At 50.2% G+C, this 16672-nt stretch overlaps 1 protein-coding gene across 2 annotated transcripts in view; it reads left to right on the forward strand.

The window, feature by feature from the left end:
• Nucleotides 1-1031: 1031 nt before the first annotated feature.
• The window catches only part of GYPC (glycophorin C (Gerbich blood group)), a 43921-nt gene continuing 28280 nt past the window's right edge, over nucleotides 1032-16672 (forward strand). The window contains exon 1 of one of the 2 annotated variants that reach the window (XM_081051726.1): nucleotides 1032-1552. In XM_081051726.1, the coding sequence (XP_080907852.1) occupies nucleotides 1516-1552 (37 nt within the window). In that variant the 5' untranslated portion in view covers nucleotides 1032-1515. The remainder of the gene's footprint in view (nucleotides 1553-16672) is intronic. The other variant, XM_081051727.1, reaches the window with a different exon arrangement.

The following is a 16672-nucleotide window of genomic DNA, read 5'->3' on the forward strand; positions in this document are numbered from 1 at the left end:
TATGTATTTGTATATGTGTTTGTACTCATATATGTATTTGTAATACAGACCTATATGTATTACAAAACAAAACGTTAAACTGTTAGAGTAACTATTACTAGCTTCTATTAAATGGCTTTCCTGCCCACCGTTATTTTAGAGATGTTGCCTCTGTAAAACACTGGAATGTGTTCTTGTCTCCATGTTACAGACAAGGAAATCAAGACTCAAAAGTGTCCACACCTAGCCAAAGACATTCTGCACGTAGTTTACTTGAAGTCAACATGTACACGCCAGTATGAAAGTTTTACTAAAGACTTCCAAGCAATGTGAGGTTCTTCATCATTGAACTAAAGAGAATTATGAAACTTTTCCCTGTGTCACACAGGCAGTGAATGATGCCTGGAATGGGTTCCAGCCCCTGTGGACCCAGCAGGGCGTCTGCATCACACACCTCCAGGGGGCAGCCTCTTACTCTATTCAGTGTGGATTCTACCACCATCTGTATACACTATGTGCAGACAGCTAGCTCGGTGCCCTGGAACTGCAACAAAGCAGCCTTATTGGGAGAAAGGAAGGGGGTTGGGTGGTTCGGGCAATGCATTGAGGACCATCAGGTAAGCCACAATAGAAAGCCCCACAGGGAGAATCAGTCATCAGATTTGGCAAGTAGAGGGTGTCTTCTGGGGCTGCGATTTAATACAAGGGTGAAGTGGTCTCAGCACCCTGCCTTTCTGGGGGTGGGGTTTATAATGCTGCATTTAACACAACATTCCTTGTGGGGGATGTGGGTGGACTCCATTTGAATAACCAGAGTGTCAAAATAAAAGTCCAGTTGTCTAAGTAAAGTGAATTCTCCACAAACTCCACTATGTCTGGAAGCCTCAGACAAAAGTGATCCAAATAAATTGCATGGCCTTTGTCCAAAAATCCTTTTTTCTAAGAATCTTTCCCAAACATTAGCCCATGAATTTGGACAGCGCCCCTGAGGGGCCAGCAAGGGAGGAACTCTTCTCAGGCCACCAATGCCCTGGACTCTCAGAGGCCACACCAGTTGAGTGGCAGACCAGCCAGCCAAGATTCAAACGCAGGTCTGTCCCTACTTGGTCACCGTCCCAGACACTGCCTGTGCAGGCCTTCATGTCACATCTGGGAGTTTTTCAGTCTTATACACAGGGGAATTCTCAACCACAACCTCTGTATCTGGTAACTGCAGATGGACGCAGAAACATTAGTTAGAAAAATGTGATTCTCGCGCAGGAAAGTTGGAGCACGGAAGAGTTCAGATGTGGGCGGGTGTGTGTTTGAAAAAAAAAAAAAGGGTGGAACCCCCACCACCACCGGCCAAGTCTGCAGAAAAAAATAAATGAAGTCTGCCTATCTGGGGCCGGAGCCCCTCCCCTAGGCCCGCGCGGAGGAGTGTGACCCAGGGGCCGCTTCCTCCCGCCGGTGAGGGTCAGGAGCAGGCCCGTGTGACCCTCGCACAGATCCGCCGGCCCCTCGGCCCCTGCCCGGCCGCGCCCGGCACCGTTGGCGATGAGCAGCCCCAACGCAACGTCGCCAACCACCCACCGTGAGTACCAGGCGCGGGGAGGGATCCGCGGGGCCCGGGTCCAACTCCAGGCCCGACAGGCAGGGATGCAGGGGCCGAGCCGCGGCCAAGGACACGGGGCTGTGGCCGTGTCCTGCCTCTGTGGATGAAGTGCCCGCGGGGCTCGGGCCGTGACACCGGTGCTGTCCCAGGGCCGCGGTGCCTCGGTTGGGCGGGGTCCCCTTCTGGCGGCGGGAGGGACCCTGCGCCCCCTCGGCTGACCCTGGTGCCCTGCGCCAGACCCCGGAGCGCGGGATGTGCCTGGAGAGGCCTGAAGGCACCCCGCCCTCGCGTCTGCTCGCTGTTTCTTTGCGTGCTGGTCGGGAAGTATCTGTGGCAAGAACTTTCTGCTAAGAATAAATAAAGGACCTACACCTAGGAGGAGAGGCCGAGCCTTAAGCAGCCCAGAAAGAACTTCACAAGCTGTTTCCAGGCCGCCTGGGCAGGGAGGACGGGGCGCATTCGGAGAAAACTCCGGGTCCACCCACCCTCCCTGTGCTTGCTCTCCTGTCCTGTCTGGTGTGGGACGGGACACACCAAAGGGGAAGGGAGCGCTCGCCTTGACCATTGGGGGTTTGTAATTCCTCAAGGCCTGTTTTCTTTCTTTTCGGAAGTTTTATTGCTGACAGGAAATCCCAACTCTGAGAGAGTCGTTGCGAGGATATTCAGAAATATTGCTGCCCTCCCTCCACCACCCTTTTTCTGCCATTGGGCTTTGCAATCAAAACCTAAACTTTTGCTTTAAACAAAATAATGAATATATATCCCTCTTTCCCCCAGCCTAGGCAAAGTCACTAGAAACCGGGAGAGAGGAGACAGTTTCAGTCTATAATGTAATCCCGTTAAGTAATTAATATGGTAATAATATGGGTATGGGAGACACCCACTGGTTTTAAAATCTAGGTAGTCGTGAGGCCTTGGGGTGAGCTGGAGCATGGATGAGCAGGGCGAGGTCTCTGTGTGCTGTGTGCCTCTGTGTGCACTGGGCTCAGCTGGGTCTGGGTATGCACAGGCTGCTGTCACAGAGTGAGGACCTCACTGCCTGCATTGGGCCCATGGGTGCCACTTACTAGCCAAGGACCTGAGGCAAGCCAGCCTCGCTTAGCTGCAGTTTCATCATCCACAAACTGGGAACAATAGGATATTCCTCTCGGGTTGTGAGAATTCAGTGTGTATAAATGGTTCAGCACAGACGTGGACACATACTAAGTGCTAGATAAATGTCAGACATCTTTGTTCGTTTTCCATGAGATTATGGATCTGTGAGCTCATGTGTGTTAATGTTTTTACATGTGTGTATATGTGTGTGTGAGTCAAAACACTAGTGAGCTCATGTGTGGCGTGTGTATAGGGCCAGGGTTGAGGGGACAGAGCCGCTGCAATCACTCTAATTCAGGCATTGAGGAGGGGCAGACCTGCAGCCATTCCCAGTCTGGAGAGGCCTGCTTGCCAGCCCCAGAGCCTGGCCACTGCCCCCTCCCCCAGCAGTTCTCTAGGATTCAAGTTTCAGACCTTGACCAATGACAGCAAACACTGCCCTTCCGGAACTAATGGGGATGCAGCCCTCATTTGCATACCATTCCAGATGACCCTTAGGACTTGATTTATGGCAGGATCTCTGCTGAGGGAGAACCATGGGGCCTGTTTGTGGCTGCTAACTCAGGCAGGATGTGTCAGTTTACATAGGTGTTCCTCAGAACCAGAGGGTAGAGTGGAGAGGACCTGCTGCTCCCTTGAGGCCAGGCCTGCCCTACCCTGCTGGGCTCAGCCGACTCCCATAAGCCCTAATGCCAGTTTTTGCGAATGAGTTGTGCAGAAATCCATTGCTTTGCTTTTGGATAGAAGAGGTCAACGCTCAGTGAGGAGATGGCTAAGTTTGGGAGCTTTATATAGAATTTGCCACCTCTGACAGAGCAGATAGGATTGCATCAAGTGCCAAATGAAATTCCATCTCAGCCATTGCCCAGCCTCTCCAGATATCAGTGAAGTAGGGAATCATAGCATCTGGGCTTTCCAAGGTTGCCACGCTGGACAGTTATTTCTGGGGACTTGCAGTATGCCCTGGGAAAGAGACCTGTGTGTCTGCAGTGGGAGCACATCAGCCCATCTACCACATGTAGGAAGAGGACCCTCACCAGCCGGGGCGGGGTGCGGAGAGGTTGGCAAGTCAAGTCTGTTTGCCTCTTTGGGTGGCAGATGGCCTTCTGAAGGCCCAATCAAAACACCTTCTTAGAGATGGAGTGAACACAATGGGCCCAACAAGCACGGGCTAAAAACAAATTTTAACAATGAATGAAGAGTTAATAATAGGAAAGAGGAAGACACCTTCTGCCCATGTCAAGGGCGGTTACATTATTGATCTATTAGAACCCTTCTAGAAGTATTGTATGCATATACAATTACTTTTATTTTACAAAATGAAACTTATTCTATGTATTCTACTTCATCTTGTTTTTTTCTTAAGCATATGTTTTAAAGAGTATAACCTATCGCTATATGTAGAGTAACTCCCCATTCTCAGGGCTGCATACCGTGTTTCCCTGAAAATAAGACCTAACTGGAAGATAAGCCCTAGCATGATTTTTCAGGAGACAGCCCCTGAACATAAGCCTTAATGAGTCTTTTGGAGCAAAAATTATTATGAGACCTGGTCTTATTTTCGGGGAATCCCGAAAATAAGACCCGGTCTTATTTTTGGTAGTATGGATTATGTGAATATGTGAATGAATTGGTTATTTTCTTTAACCAATGCCTTCCTCGAATGGACATTTAGGTTGTATACAGTCTTTATTTGATTTTTTTCTAACCAGACACAGTGCTGCCATGACAACCCTTGTACGTAGAGTGTTTACATGCATGTATTGTATACTTTTAGGATAAATCCCCCCTCTCCCCAGAATTTAACTTCTGGAACAGAGTGTGTGCATTTGAAATGTTAATAGATACTGAAAAATTGCCCACTAAAAGGTCACACAATTTCTAACACTCACCAATGAAAGTTGCCATTTTCCCACATCTTCTCACTGTGCAGGGGTGACGGGGTGTTGTTTTTATCTTGGCCAATCTGATGAGTAAAACACGTTGCAACTTTTGAGTGTGTCTCTGTTATTACAAACGAGGCTTTGCAGGTTTTCAGACCTCCAGAAGATAGTATGTCTATTTCTGGAAGAACCTCCTTAGGGCCTTTGCCTATTTCCTGTCAGGTCCCTGCCCCCTATGAGGAAACATGCCCCCAAAATTAATGCCCATCCCTCCCTCATGACACGCTAGAGGCAGAGCCGGGACCAGAGTCCTGCACGTGTGGTGGAGTCAGCTCTGGGTCTGATCCCACCTCCGACACTTACAGGCTTTGGGGAGTACACAATGCCTCAGGGCCTCAGTTTTCTCATCTGCACGTGGGAGTAATAACAGCTAGTTCACAGGAATCACGTGATGAACAAGAGACTAAGGGTTTGGCACCGTGCCCAGCAGTAGTGGTATCTGTGGCTGTTATTAACAGACTTTATCAGCGCAAACCTGGCCTGCAGGTGCTGGTAATTCCCCTAGTCTCCCTTGCAGACAGCTGCTGTTTTGTTTTTGATAATGTGACAACAATGCCAGCAGCAGCTCCTATGTGGCAAGCCTGTGGTGGGCCTTGAATGGGCCGTAGTTCATAGCCTGGTCTCACAAGCAGTTTCTTACCTGCTCTGCAGACGAACTACTGCATGCTCAGGGGTGTGCCTTACCAGGGCTCCCAAGTAGTAAGGCCACAGCCAGGCTGCAGACGCAAGAGCCACAAAGGCCAAGCTGAGGGGGGCCTGCTCTCCGTGTGTACCAGGTGCTGCAGTCTGCGGCCCTACCACCATGGGAGCTGTGCCTGGGAAATCATGGCTGTAGCTTTGCACACAGAGCGACTGCGTGTGACACAGAGACTCAGAACCTGCCAGACAACCCCATGGCTTTTTAGCCAGCCCTGTGGTCCAGCCTTGGTCTGCCACTGCCTGCCATCACTCCCTTTTCTGTGGGCAGCCCAAACCCACGATGGGCCAGCTGCACCGTGCCTCCCGCAGCCAGCCCACGCGGCCCCTGGAGGCTCCTCTCATGGCCCCTCCTCACGTCCCACCACTCTCCAGCTTCACTTTCACGACCGTCGGCTTCACGATCCCTGGACCCTCTGGATAACTCCTCCCCCACTTACACACATGCACACACGTGCACTGTCTGTCTGCTTCATGCCTGCTTATCACTTTAGGCTTAGTTTATGCAGTCCCACCTCCTTGGGCCCTCCCGACACTAGAAAAACCACCCATTGGAGTCCTTGGAACACTTTCCCGTCCTGACAGATTCCTGGATCTGGCCCCTTCTCAGAATTCTGACCTCTCAAGGGGCTCCATGACCACCCCCACCCCCACCCCCACCCCCTCCATCCCCCTACTTGGGGGCTGGCACAGAGAGATGCTCAGGGAGTAACTCAGAAATAAAGGGATGGCTGCACCGATGACCCAAAGTCCGATGCCCCCAGGCCTGTATCCATTCCAAATGCCAAAAGTTCCGTTAAAAATCATGCCCTCAATAGCTCTTCATCCTGAACTTGGCATATATATATATATATATATATATATATATATATATATATATATATGGATGTCAGTAAATAATAAATTGAAATACACAGAAAGTTCAAACCAAAACAGATTCTAGGAACACAACTGACTGGCCCTGGCGGTCAGCACCTCTCCTTCCCACTCAGCGTTGAGTCCTGTTTCATATTCTCCCACCCTCCCCTTCTCTCCCTGCCTCCCTCACCACCCCCATCTTTGCCTAGGGTTTTCTTCAGATCCTTACGTAATCTGAACTTCGAAGGGACTGCTGGCTCCTGCCCTTAGTTATTATAAATTATAACTGTAATACATTCTTCCAGAACAAATGTTAGTGTGCAAACCTTAGCCTGGCAGATACTGACAAGAGCCTGTTTCCTCTCGTGCCCAGGGAGCTGGGTGCAGCACAGGTGGCAGGTTCAGCAGGGGCCCTACAGGACTCCCCCTCACCCACCCTTGCAGCAACAGAGAGCCTGTGTGGCTATCACCACCTCACTGATGAGCCACTAGGTTTGGGTGGACAGGCCTGCCCTACCTGGTAGACAGAGGCTGAGCAGGACTTGCTGCCACCTGCCCGGCTCTGAAGCCCTGCCCTTCCTCTGGCTAGACGTCTTTATCACCTCTCATTAATGACTCTTGAAGATGGACAAATTGAGGGAGGCTCAATGTGGACAACTCTGAGAGGTACAACTCCAGAGGGGGTTGAGGGGGCTCCACAGTATTGTGAAATTTACCTCTTGGAGCTCGACCATGTTCCCACAATACATATCAGAGAAACCAGCTTTCAGCAGGAGCTGGGGAAAGGAACCATTTGCGCTGTTCCTAACAAGTGCTGCACTCAGGGAAACTAGTTAGCCAGAGCCTAAGCTGCTGGAGTATGGTATTATCAAAGCCTAACAGACCTGGGGAAAAGAGAAACACCCAACTCCAGTTCCCTCTAGCCATCTGTCCTACCTAAGGGGAGAGACAAAAACTGAGAAGCACTTGTGAAGCGCACAGTCCAGAGGCACATGCTCACTAAAGACAGAGAGAGAAGTAACTGATCACGGGGCGGTCGAGTGTGTCCCCTCCCCCACCCTCCACCACATCACAGCAGCTCTTTTTACCCAAGGCATCATCTCTGGCTGTCAGAAAACTTTCAAGGCATACCTAAGGCAAACAGCACGATGTGAAGAGACAGAACAAGCCTCAGAACCAGACATGGCAGAGATGTTGGGATTATGGGACAGAATTTAATGATGAGTAACCCTTTGTGACAGTTATATTCTCTCTTGTTTCTGCTTCTCTAGCAAACTCCTTCTAGAAGTTAAAGCCACACCTCCTTTCTCTTACTGCCAGCACATTGTGGCCAAATACTGTATGGGGCTCAGAGGACACACCCCCTGACCCCTGCCAGGTGTCTGAAGGAAGCTGGAACTTCAGGGCATTTGAGAGGGGTGAGCCCCTGGGCAAGGCTGCCCAGTGAGCTCACTGCGCCAGTCACATCCCGATGGAGGCGTTTTATTTCTACTTTGAGTGTGGCCTACTGACTGGCACATCACTTGCAGAGAGCACAGCTAGGACGCCGCGCCCCCCTTCTCCTGCATGCAGTGCATGTTTTTAGGAGGCTTTAAACTGTGCAGCTGCCTGCTGACCCCAGCGCTGCCATGTTTCCCCCTTGGACCCTGGAAAGGAGAATCTTCACATTTTATCGGTAGCTGTGGGCACATGCATTCTCAGCAGAGCCTTAAAGAGAAGGAAATTATGGTTTGCCGGATCTAAACCAGATAAAGCACCATGTCTGCCTTTTGTGTTGGGTCTCAGTCTGTGGCTTCTGTGTTCACTGGGCAGCAAAGTCCACTGGCTTGGAAATGGCACTTTCTCTTAAGATGCTCGTCCTCTTTAGAACCTTACACACAGCTGTTAGCAAGTAGAGACTTAAAGTTCAGGTTCCTCTTTCCGTATTTTTTGAGCCATTTAGCCCAGATACACTTTGCATCAATTTGCCAGTAATAAGGAGGTTAGAATACCAGCTTTAGAGTTCAAGGATTTGGGTTTGCATATGGACCCGCTCTGACCTGGCTGTGGCTTTGAACACATTGCCTGGCCTCTCTGAATCTCAGGTCATCATCAAAGGACAGGGCTGGCTCCACGGTGGTGCAACGTTTGCCGTCACGCCGATCCCCACCCTCAGAGGGCCCCACATTCATTAGGTTTTATGCTCTGTTGTTGCCATCTTAAAATTCTTAAGTTTTGAACAAGGGACCCCACATTTTCATTTTGCACTGGGCCCCACAAATTCTATAGCTGTGGTGGCTGGGTCAATGGGGATAATAATTATTTCTCCCTCAGGGTTTGCTCTCAGAGTTAAATGTATTATAATAGATAAAGTTCTTAGCAGAGTCCTGGCTCATATTCATCACTGCTGCTCACTAAGTCTTGAGTGTGTCCAAAATTAGTGCCAGCTCCCTGCCGCTGCCCAGCTCCTCCTCGTTCCAAGGTCTTATCTCTGCCCATTTGCCGACGAAAATAGTACCCAAGGACAGGATGGCACAGTCTGCCCAGGTCCTGGAGCCCTGTCAAGGCCCTCTGACCCAGTAGGGGAGCCATCCTGCAATAGCTGGGTAGCTGTTCCCTCCTGAGCTACGAGAGCTGCCTCCATCAAAACCTGTCCCTTCATGTTTCTATCAAAGAGTTGGCGCAATATGTGGAGAGCAGCTTAGAAAACACAGTTTCCTTACATAATACACTGGGAAGGCCATCCTTGCTGCCCCCGCCTCACCTGAATGAACACCAGCGCCATAGCAAAAAGGGTTTGTTTCACTGTCTCATTCTCCATGGAAAAGAGAAGGCTTTTTAAAAACACTGAATGAATGAATGAATAAATGAATGAATGAATGAATGAATGAGAAGTTCCAACCTGTAGACAAAGCCTGATCTACACAGAGAGTGCTGTGGGTCCCAGACTCCCCTACATCCCCCTCATTCCAGTATGAGACCGCCCTGCCTCTGAGTTCCCCTTGGCCCAGCCCACTGATGTCTCCCCATCCAGTGCCCCTTATGTGCCCTAATCTGTGCATTTGTGGGGCCCCCTTCCCTTCCCACCTGGCCCTCACATGCTCGGCCTTTCAATGTCTTCACTCACAGTCACGTCTTTCTTTTCCTTGGTGCTGTCATTGACCGAGTTCACTGCAGAGAACTCAGTGCTCTGTAATGCTGGGCCCTCTCTCTCCTGGGAGGGTTCCTTCCCCCTCTTCCCAGCCTGCACCCCATGCCTGAGCTCCTTTCGGGAACTTGGGCCATGCCTCCTGTGACTATGCCCTGGGACTGACTTGTCATTTGCATTGCTGTCCTTAAGCTCGTCTATTAGTGAATTAGTTTCAGCTATGACTGGAAAACTGGAGTACTCCTTTTTCTTTTTTTGTTAATTTCACAATCTCTCTTTTTTTTCCCTCCTTTTCTACAAATTCTCTAAATTACCCTGACCCACTCTCCTCTTTTGGTGATTCTGTCGCTGACTCAAAGCTTCATTTTGAATAAGTTATCTCATTTCACTCCTAGCAGCCCTGAGGGAGGTATTTTTATCTCCATTTTGCATGTGATGATACTGAAACTTGAGAGGCAATGTGACTTGCTGAGAGCCACAGCTGACCCCTCATGCTCATGTCACAGACTGAGGGTTTTTCTAGGAAGGGCTCAGCCAAGCTCCACTTGCACATTGAGCACAGTGTTTTTAGGGACCCACAAAAATGTTTGCTTCTTTTAAACACCAAAGGAAAAAAGTGAACTTTTAAGACTAAACATTACATTTGTCTTTACACCAATGCCACTATAAAAAACAATTTGTAGAGGAGAAGGGACCCATGAAGTCCCCACTGTGGCCCTGTCTCAGCCCGTCCAAGGCCAAGGGCTGATACCTGCTGGTCCCTGCACTGCCAGCCTCCCACCCGACTGCTGTGTTCTAGGTGCTCTGACACGCCTCTGCTTGGCTGCCCTACCTCACATCCTCACCCTTCTGCCCTGGCAGGACCCTGGGCTGGGCACCTGCAGTGGCTGCCTCTGTGCCTGCCTTCGCCTCTGCTCTCCGGAGACGTACAGAATCAAAAGTAAATGCTTGAGGATACCCAGGACTCATTCTGCCTGTCTCTACCTCTATTTCTATCTCTAGCGCTCTCTTATTCTCTCAGCTTTTTAAGCCAGGACGTTAGGCTACGCTTCACTTGACAGTAAGTTTTCTTTGCCCTGCTTCGTTATTACCGAAGCAATTCTTATTCCTTGTAGAATTATACATAAAGACCAGGAGGAAGGATGTAGGAAGATTCTCTCTAGAGCAGGGTGACTTTCTGATACTCGTGTGACAGCCAGGTGAGAGCTGAAAGGTCGCTCAGGGAAAGATCTGGGCAGGGATAAAGATGGGGACCTCAGTGTAAAGCGGGCCACCTGGGGAGGCGCCCGCAAGGAGCCATGAAGAGCCTGCTGGGGTCGCACTGCTCACTCAGGACTGGGACAGAGGCTATGATGCGCGTTTTCGCACAGGTACAAAGAGGCAGGTGGTGAATAGGACTCAGGAGGGCCCTCTCTGTGTTACTCCACACCCGGGAGGATGTACATGGTACCTCGCTTTAATCCTGAAGATGTCACATGGATGTGATTATTGATGCCAGTTTAGAAATACGGAGAGTGAGGGTCAAAGAGGACATTTCCTAGGCCTCACTGTGTATCACTGGCACTGCCCAGCCTTGAGCCAGGTATGTCCCTCTACCTGAGACTCGGCAGCCGTCATGTTGGGAAGGGCTTGCCCATATTTCCCTTTGCCTGTGTGCCCAGCTCCAGGCAGCCCTGAGGACACTCTCCCCCCCACCCCACCTCAGAAGAAAAGGCCCTTCTTTATCCACCCGACCCCAGGCCACTTGTGCAGGCTCTGCCTTCTCTGCCACCCCCACCTGGTGGCCTAGCAGCTGGTAATAAAATGCTCATGGTGGCACACAAGGGCACAGCTGTGACTGTGTGAGTCCTGCCAGCCGTGGCCAACCGACACATAGGCCCCACTCTCCCCGGCCAGGCAGTGGGCAGCTGCCTTCAGGTTCACCACAAGGGCACTGGGAGAGAATAATGCCCCCACCAATTCCTGGAATGCCTCCACCACAGGGCCTCCCCTGAGCTGAAAGCCTTGTCTTTTGTTGCAGTATCACAAGCTGTGGGACCATCACTGCGTTGTGTGTTATACTTTGCTAGGCACTTTCAAATCGGTTTCTTTTCTTCATTCAAAGGGTCTTACCCTCCCTCTTTGACAGAGAAGTAAAGTGAAGTTCAGAGAAGTCACAGGACTTGTAAGAATTCACACAGCCAGGTGTAAGAGGTGGAGCAAGACTGGGACGCAGGTCTGCTACCTGTTGAAGTGTACTGCTTGTGTCACAGAAACTCATTCATCAAATTCTTAAGTAGGGGACGGGATGGAGGGTGATGCTGAGATGGTGGGACTGCATAGTCACTGGAAAGAAGGACTGACGCTGAGCCTACTTTACCCTGTACCTTGCCCACCCTCCCTGCCCCACACAGACACACACACGCACACACACGTGCTTCTTAGCACCTCCTTGCATTGCTCAGTGACAGACTGGTGTCACCCCATGTTCAAGCAGAGCAGCGTTCTCTCGGGCGTCTGGTCCTACGGGTCGGAGATAACAGAAAACACAAGGAGGAGCTGCTGCCTACGGCATCTCTGGCCTTGGGCACGCTTTTAGAACTTGCTTCTACACCATCATTTTTCAGGCACCGGTCCCATCTGTGCCTTAGCGTAGAATGTCTGCATTGTGCCTGGCTATTGGCAGTGTGTTCTGCTTCTTAAAGCTCTGTCTGTGATCTTACCCGAGGTTAGTGTGTTGTTCAGGCCAGACCCCTTTAACCCCATGGGGCAGACAGGGGCACACAGTTTGGGATCATTCAGTAAGGTCGTTTGGGTTATTTGAGGGTTGCGTTCAGCATCGCCTCTCCATGCCTTCCCTACCGAACCCACCCCAGGTTCTTAACAAAGACATCTATCTAGTAACAAGTCTATTAGTAAAGGCAGCCTTCCCTCTGGCAGGTTATCTGTGCAGCACAATCATGTACCAGAAGTTAAATTCTGCACCAGTTTCCAGATGTGACCCTTATACATGCCCCTCTTCACATCCAGCCTGTTATTACATGACCTGGGGTCCTTTATAAGGCCTAAGTCCTCAGGGACCCTTGGGTAGCAGGTGACACGAGCCATTTCTATCCATTTCTGGTCTCTTCAGTCCAGTGTGCCACCTCTGGATTGCCATGACCGAGCCTGATGCACTTTGATGTTAATTCAGTGAGCACCTTCTTTGTGCTAGGCCACACAGTAGACAAGAGGACACACCTTGTCTTCAAAGGGTCTTCAGCCTCAAGGGGCGGCGGGGTAAAACCCGAGAACATCAGTGGGCAAAGGTAGTCAAAACACCATTCAGAGCCACTGGGCGCTCCAGGCCAGTGACCACACCTGGCTCAGATGCAGGTAACGGTGCTGGTCCCTTCTGCAATGAAGGCCATGTATCCCTGAACCTCTGAAAGAAGTGCCTTCCCACTTAGGGTCCCCACCCCGAAAAGCATACACAAGAAACGGTCACAGCCACAAATTTCCACTGCAATTATCTTCATCAGAAATGACATTTCTACAAAATAAATTTGTAGATGAGGTCTGAAAATACGAAAGATAAAACCCCCTGTGATACAGTTGTGCTGGAGGTGAGAGGTCTGGTGACCACACCCCAAGAACCCCTTTGGATGGTTCACTCTTAAGTCATCTCTGGGCACCGAAGACTTCATGTAACAGAGTTTGCAAACTTCTGGCGCCTTCCAGAATGGTTAGCTGATGCCCAATCACTATTTGCTTTATTGTCACTGATGGTACTCTGGGGCTTGGATCGCAGAGGATCCTTCCATACTAGACATTTCCGTCACATGAAGCCATCAAATGCTCTCACTATGGTGAAATGTTTGCCTATAGCCAGACCACAGTGTACATACAGCTGTCAATCACTTTACCAATTAATTCCATAAGTTCTTATCAAACTTAGAGAATACTCAGACTCCGTGAAGAAAGTCTGAAAAGTTGGAAAGGAAACTGAAAGGAAAATTCTATTATGAAGCCAGTTTATCCACAAGTGTTTCCTAACCACCATATACACCCTGGTTCATCAATAGAAACACGTAGTGTTACAGTGCACCCATCCTGTGTGCTGTCCTAGGGACTGAGAAGCAAAGTATACAACAAGATCCCGCCCTCAGAGCATTGTTGGGCTCGTGGGGCAGCAAGATAACACACCGTGACAGTAACCAAAGAAAGCATCCAGGCCTCCTAGTGAGAAATTTCTTATCCAATGATTTCAGGTTTCACACTAAATCGCCTGTGTGTTGTTGTGATGATTCACTGAAATAGCTAAATGGATGTCCAGATGTTTAAAGAATGACTTCAGGTAATATCACCTGCTGAAGGTCAATCGGTAACTAATATTAGCTAATATTGATAGCTAACATTAAATTACGGTAACTTCTCCTCACCTAGATATAGTTTTACCTTATGGAACTAAGATCTCGTGTGCCGAAGAAGTTATCTATCAGTGATCGGTGCTGCTTGCCAAGAATGTCCTAACTCTGGAGAATGACCTAATTTGAGACAAGATGCAAGGATGTAAAAATAAAAGTACAGCATTACATGGGCTCCCGCCATGGACTAGAACGGTCTGGCCTGTCACTTGTGCCAAGGAAATGTCATCCAGTAACAGTCACTCATCATTACCTATCCTCCCTGCCTGGGAGGTGTGTCTGCAGGGCTTACCTTCCATCTTCAGGACACAGGACTCAGTTGCGAGCTGCAGGGCTATGATTTGAACTCAGGGGGTCCAACCCCTTAGCCATCTTTGAACGCCTGCACACCCCCACCTTTCATACACATAGGAGATGGGAAGGTTCGAAGGAAAAAGTTTTCTTTCATAGGAGCATTGAGAGAAAAATTGGTTCAAATGGGCTTTTTAACGACGTTTACTTATTTAAGCCAGGCTTTGGTAGTTACCCCTGGGTTATTTCCTATTTAAGAATGGTGGAGCTTCTGAAAAGACCTTGTGGAGCATGCTATTTTAAAACAACTCATTTGAGTGAAGTAATGTTTGTTACTCACTAAGAAAATAAACAATGCTGGAGAAAGTCAAAATATATCTTTGAGGACGCTAGTGAAAGGCAGGTAAAACCCATGGTTTTCCTTCACATCTCAGACACCCTGTGAGGCTGTGTTTCCCAGGCAGGGGCACTTCTGGACCATGTATTTCCTCAGCTTTGATCTCCGCCACCCAACTCTTCACTGTCCTTGAATCCCTCTGTTTCTAGGGTGGTGCTTTTAGTAAAAGCTGCCTCTGAGGCTGTATACCCCAGAGGCACAATTATCTGAGTTCCTGGCCGTTTCTTGCCCTCCTTGTCCCTTGGCTGTGAGAATAGAGGCTTACTGTCTGGGAGGATAAAAGGCTGACCTCTCACTGCCCTGCCTCCTGTCCCCAGGTCCTGGTGGTTCTTTGAGCTCCCATGAGTGGGGCCCTCCCTCAGGAGAAATGAGCAGAGGGTGGCGTTCTCCTCAGCCTCAGTTCATGATGTCTTTCCTGAGCCAACAACCTTCACTCGGGGACCCTTGTCTGCTGCAGAATGCTGCCCAGATCTCCTCCAGCCTCCTTGGACCAAACCCATAGGATAGCCGGGCGATGGCCATATGGATAGGCCATTTGTCTTGTTTGGGACCCGGCATCCCGGAGTTCGGGATTCCCTGGAGAATCCCTGTGACAGGGCCTTACCCATCAGTGTGGTCGGCCACAGAAGTCAAAGAGGCCCAGGCCACAGCCCTCACCAGCAGACAGGGCCTCGACCCTGCACAAGGTTTAAGTCAGAGGCAAGACTCACCCAGGCTACCTCACCAGCTACTGCATTGATTCTACCAGCGAGGGTGACCTCGACATAGGGATTTCACCCACGTCGGCCTCCACAACCTGGTACCTGTGTCCTCATCACCTCACTGTCAGCTGTTCCAAGCACAGTGAGCCCCGGGAGCAGCCAGCCTCTGTGACCCATCGCCGGTGGCCACGGCTGTGGAGAGTGTGTCTGCGTTCTAACACCTGAGCAGCTCGTGGGTTGGAAGGATAGGCGTCAGGTATGACAGACCTGTACTGAAGGTGCTTGTAGGCCCCTCAGTGGCTCTGACTCCTTGGGCACCTTAAATGAGAAGGTGTAGGTGGAGGCCAAGGCTTAGCGTGGGGCAAGCACACAGAAAGTATTAGCCTGAAAGGGAAGAGAGAGACTCAGTGACACAGAGACTTAAACCAGGGCCTGCAAACTAAGGCCCACGGGTCCAGTTCAGCCTGTGGCCTGCTTTTGTCAATAAAGTTTTACTGGAACACAGATGCACCCATTTGTTTACATGTGCCTGTGGTTATTTTCATGCAATAATCTCCGAGTTATAACAGAGACCATATGGCCAACAAAGCGTAAACTATTTGCTATGTGGCCTTTTACCAAAAAATCTTTGTCAGACTTCTGACTTAAACCAACAAGAGAATCTCTCGGGGCTTAACTTCTGGGCCTAGAGCCCACCTGGCTCCCATTGCACCTCTCTCTGGGGACACCACAGCTGCAGGATGGACAAGCCATGGAAGAAAGAACTTAGCCGAGGCCAGGAACCAGACACAGCCAGTGAGGCCCACTCAGCCAGTCCTGGCTAACTGGGGCATGCGTGAAGCACCTTGGTTTCCATTACCTGACCTGCCCAGGCTGCCAAAGGAAGGGTCCCTCTTGTAGTCTCTTCTCTTGCCTTCACCTCACTCCCTCTATAAATACAGTCTGCTTCCCATCAGACAATCTTCACCGCAACAGGGCAGGTGCAGGAAGAACGGCCACACACACATCAGACAGGCTCTCACTGGACCTGCGGCTGGAGAGCCAGCCAGCTCACCCCTGCCTTCAGAGAGCAGCGCTTCTCACCCAGGGCCCAGGCCGGGAGGTGTGCACCGCACCTCACCCACTGAGACCTCCCTCTCTTCTTAGGTTTGGAAATGGAGATTCCAGGAAGGAAGTGTGTCCACAGTTGACCAGTTATAAAATGGTGTGTTCTGAGTTCAACTGTGATCTCCCTGCGTCTACACCCTGTTCTTTGCCTCTGCCACCGGCACCAGCAAGCGTGTAGCCCAGGAGTCACATTCCGTGCACATGTATTGAGCATCTGCTGTGCGTCAGGCCCTGGCTGAGACCCTGGGGATGTGACATGGTCAAACCAGCAGCAGTCCAAAGTGGAGTTTACATTCTAGTGGGGATGGACAGATGGACACAAGATGCGTGGGTAGAATGCTCCATTGTCAGATGGTGCTAAGTGCTGTGGAAGATAGTCGAGCCAGGAAAGGAAATGCAGAAGGCCAAGGGGTGAGAGGGAGTGTCATTTAAAGAGCATGGCCAGAGAAGTCTCTACTGGGGGAGGTGATATTTGAGAAAGACCGAAACGAAACCAGGG

The sequence above is a fragment of the Rhinolophus hipposideros genome (assembly GCF_964194185.1).
Source record: "Rhinolophus hipposideros genome assembly, chromosome: 6".
Taxonomy (NCBI): domain Eukaryota; kingdom Metazoa; phylum Chordata; class Mammalia; order Chiroptera; family Rhinolophidae; genus Rhinolophus; species Rhinolophus hipposideros.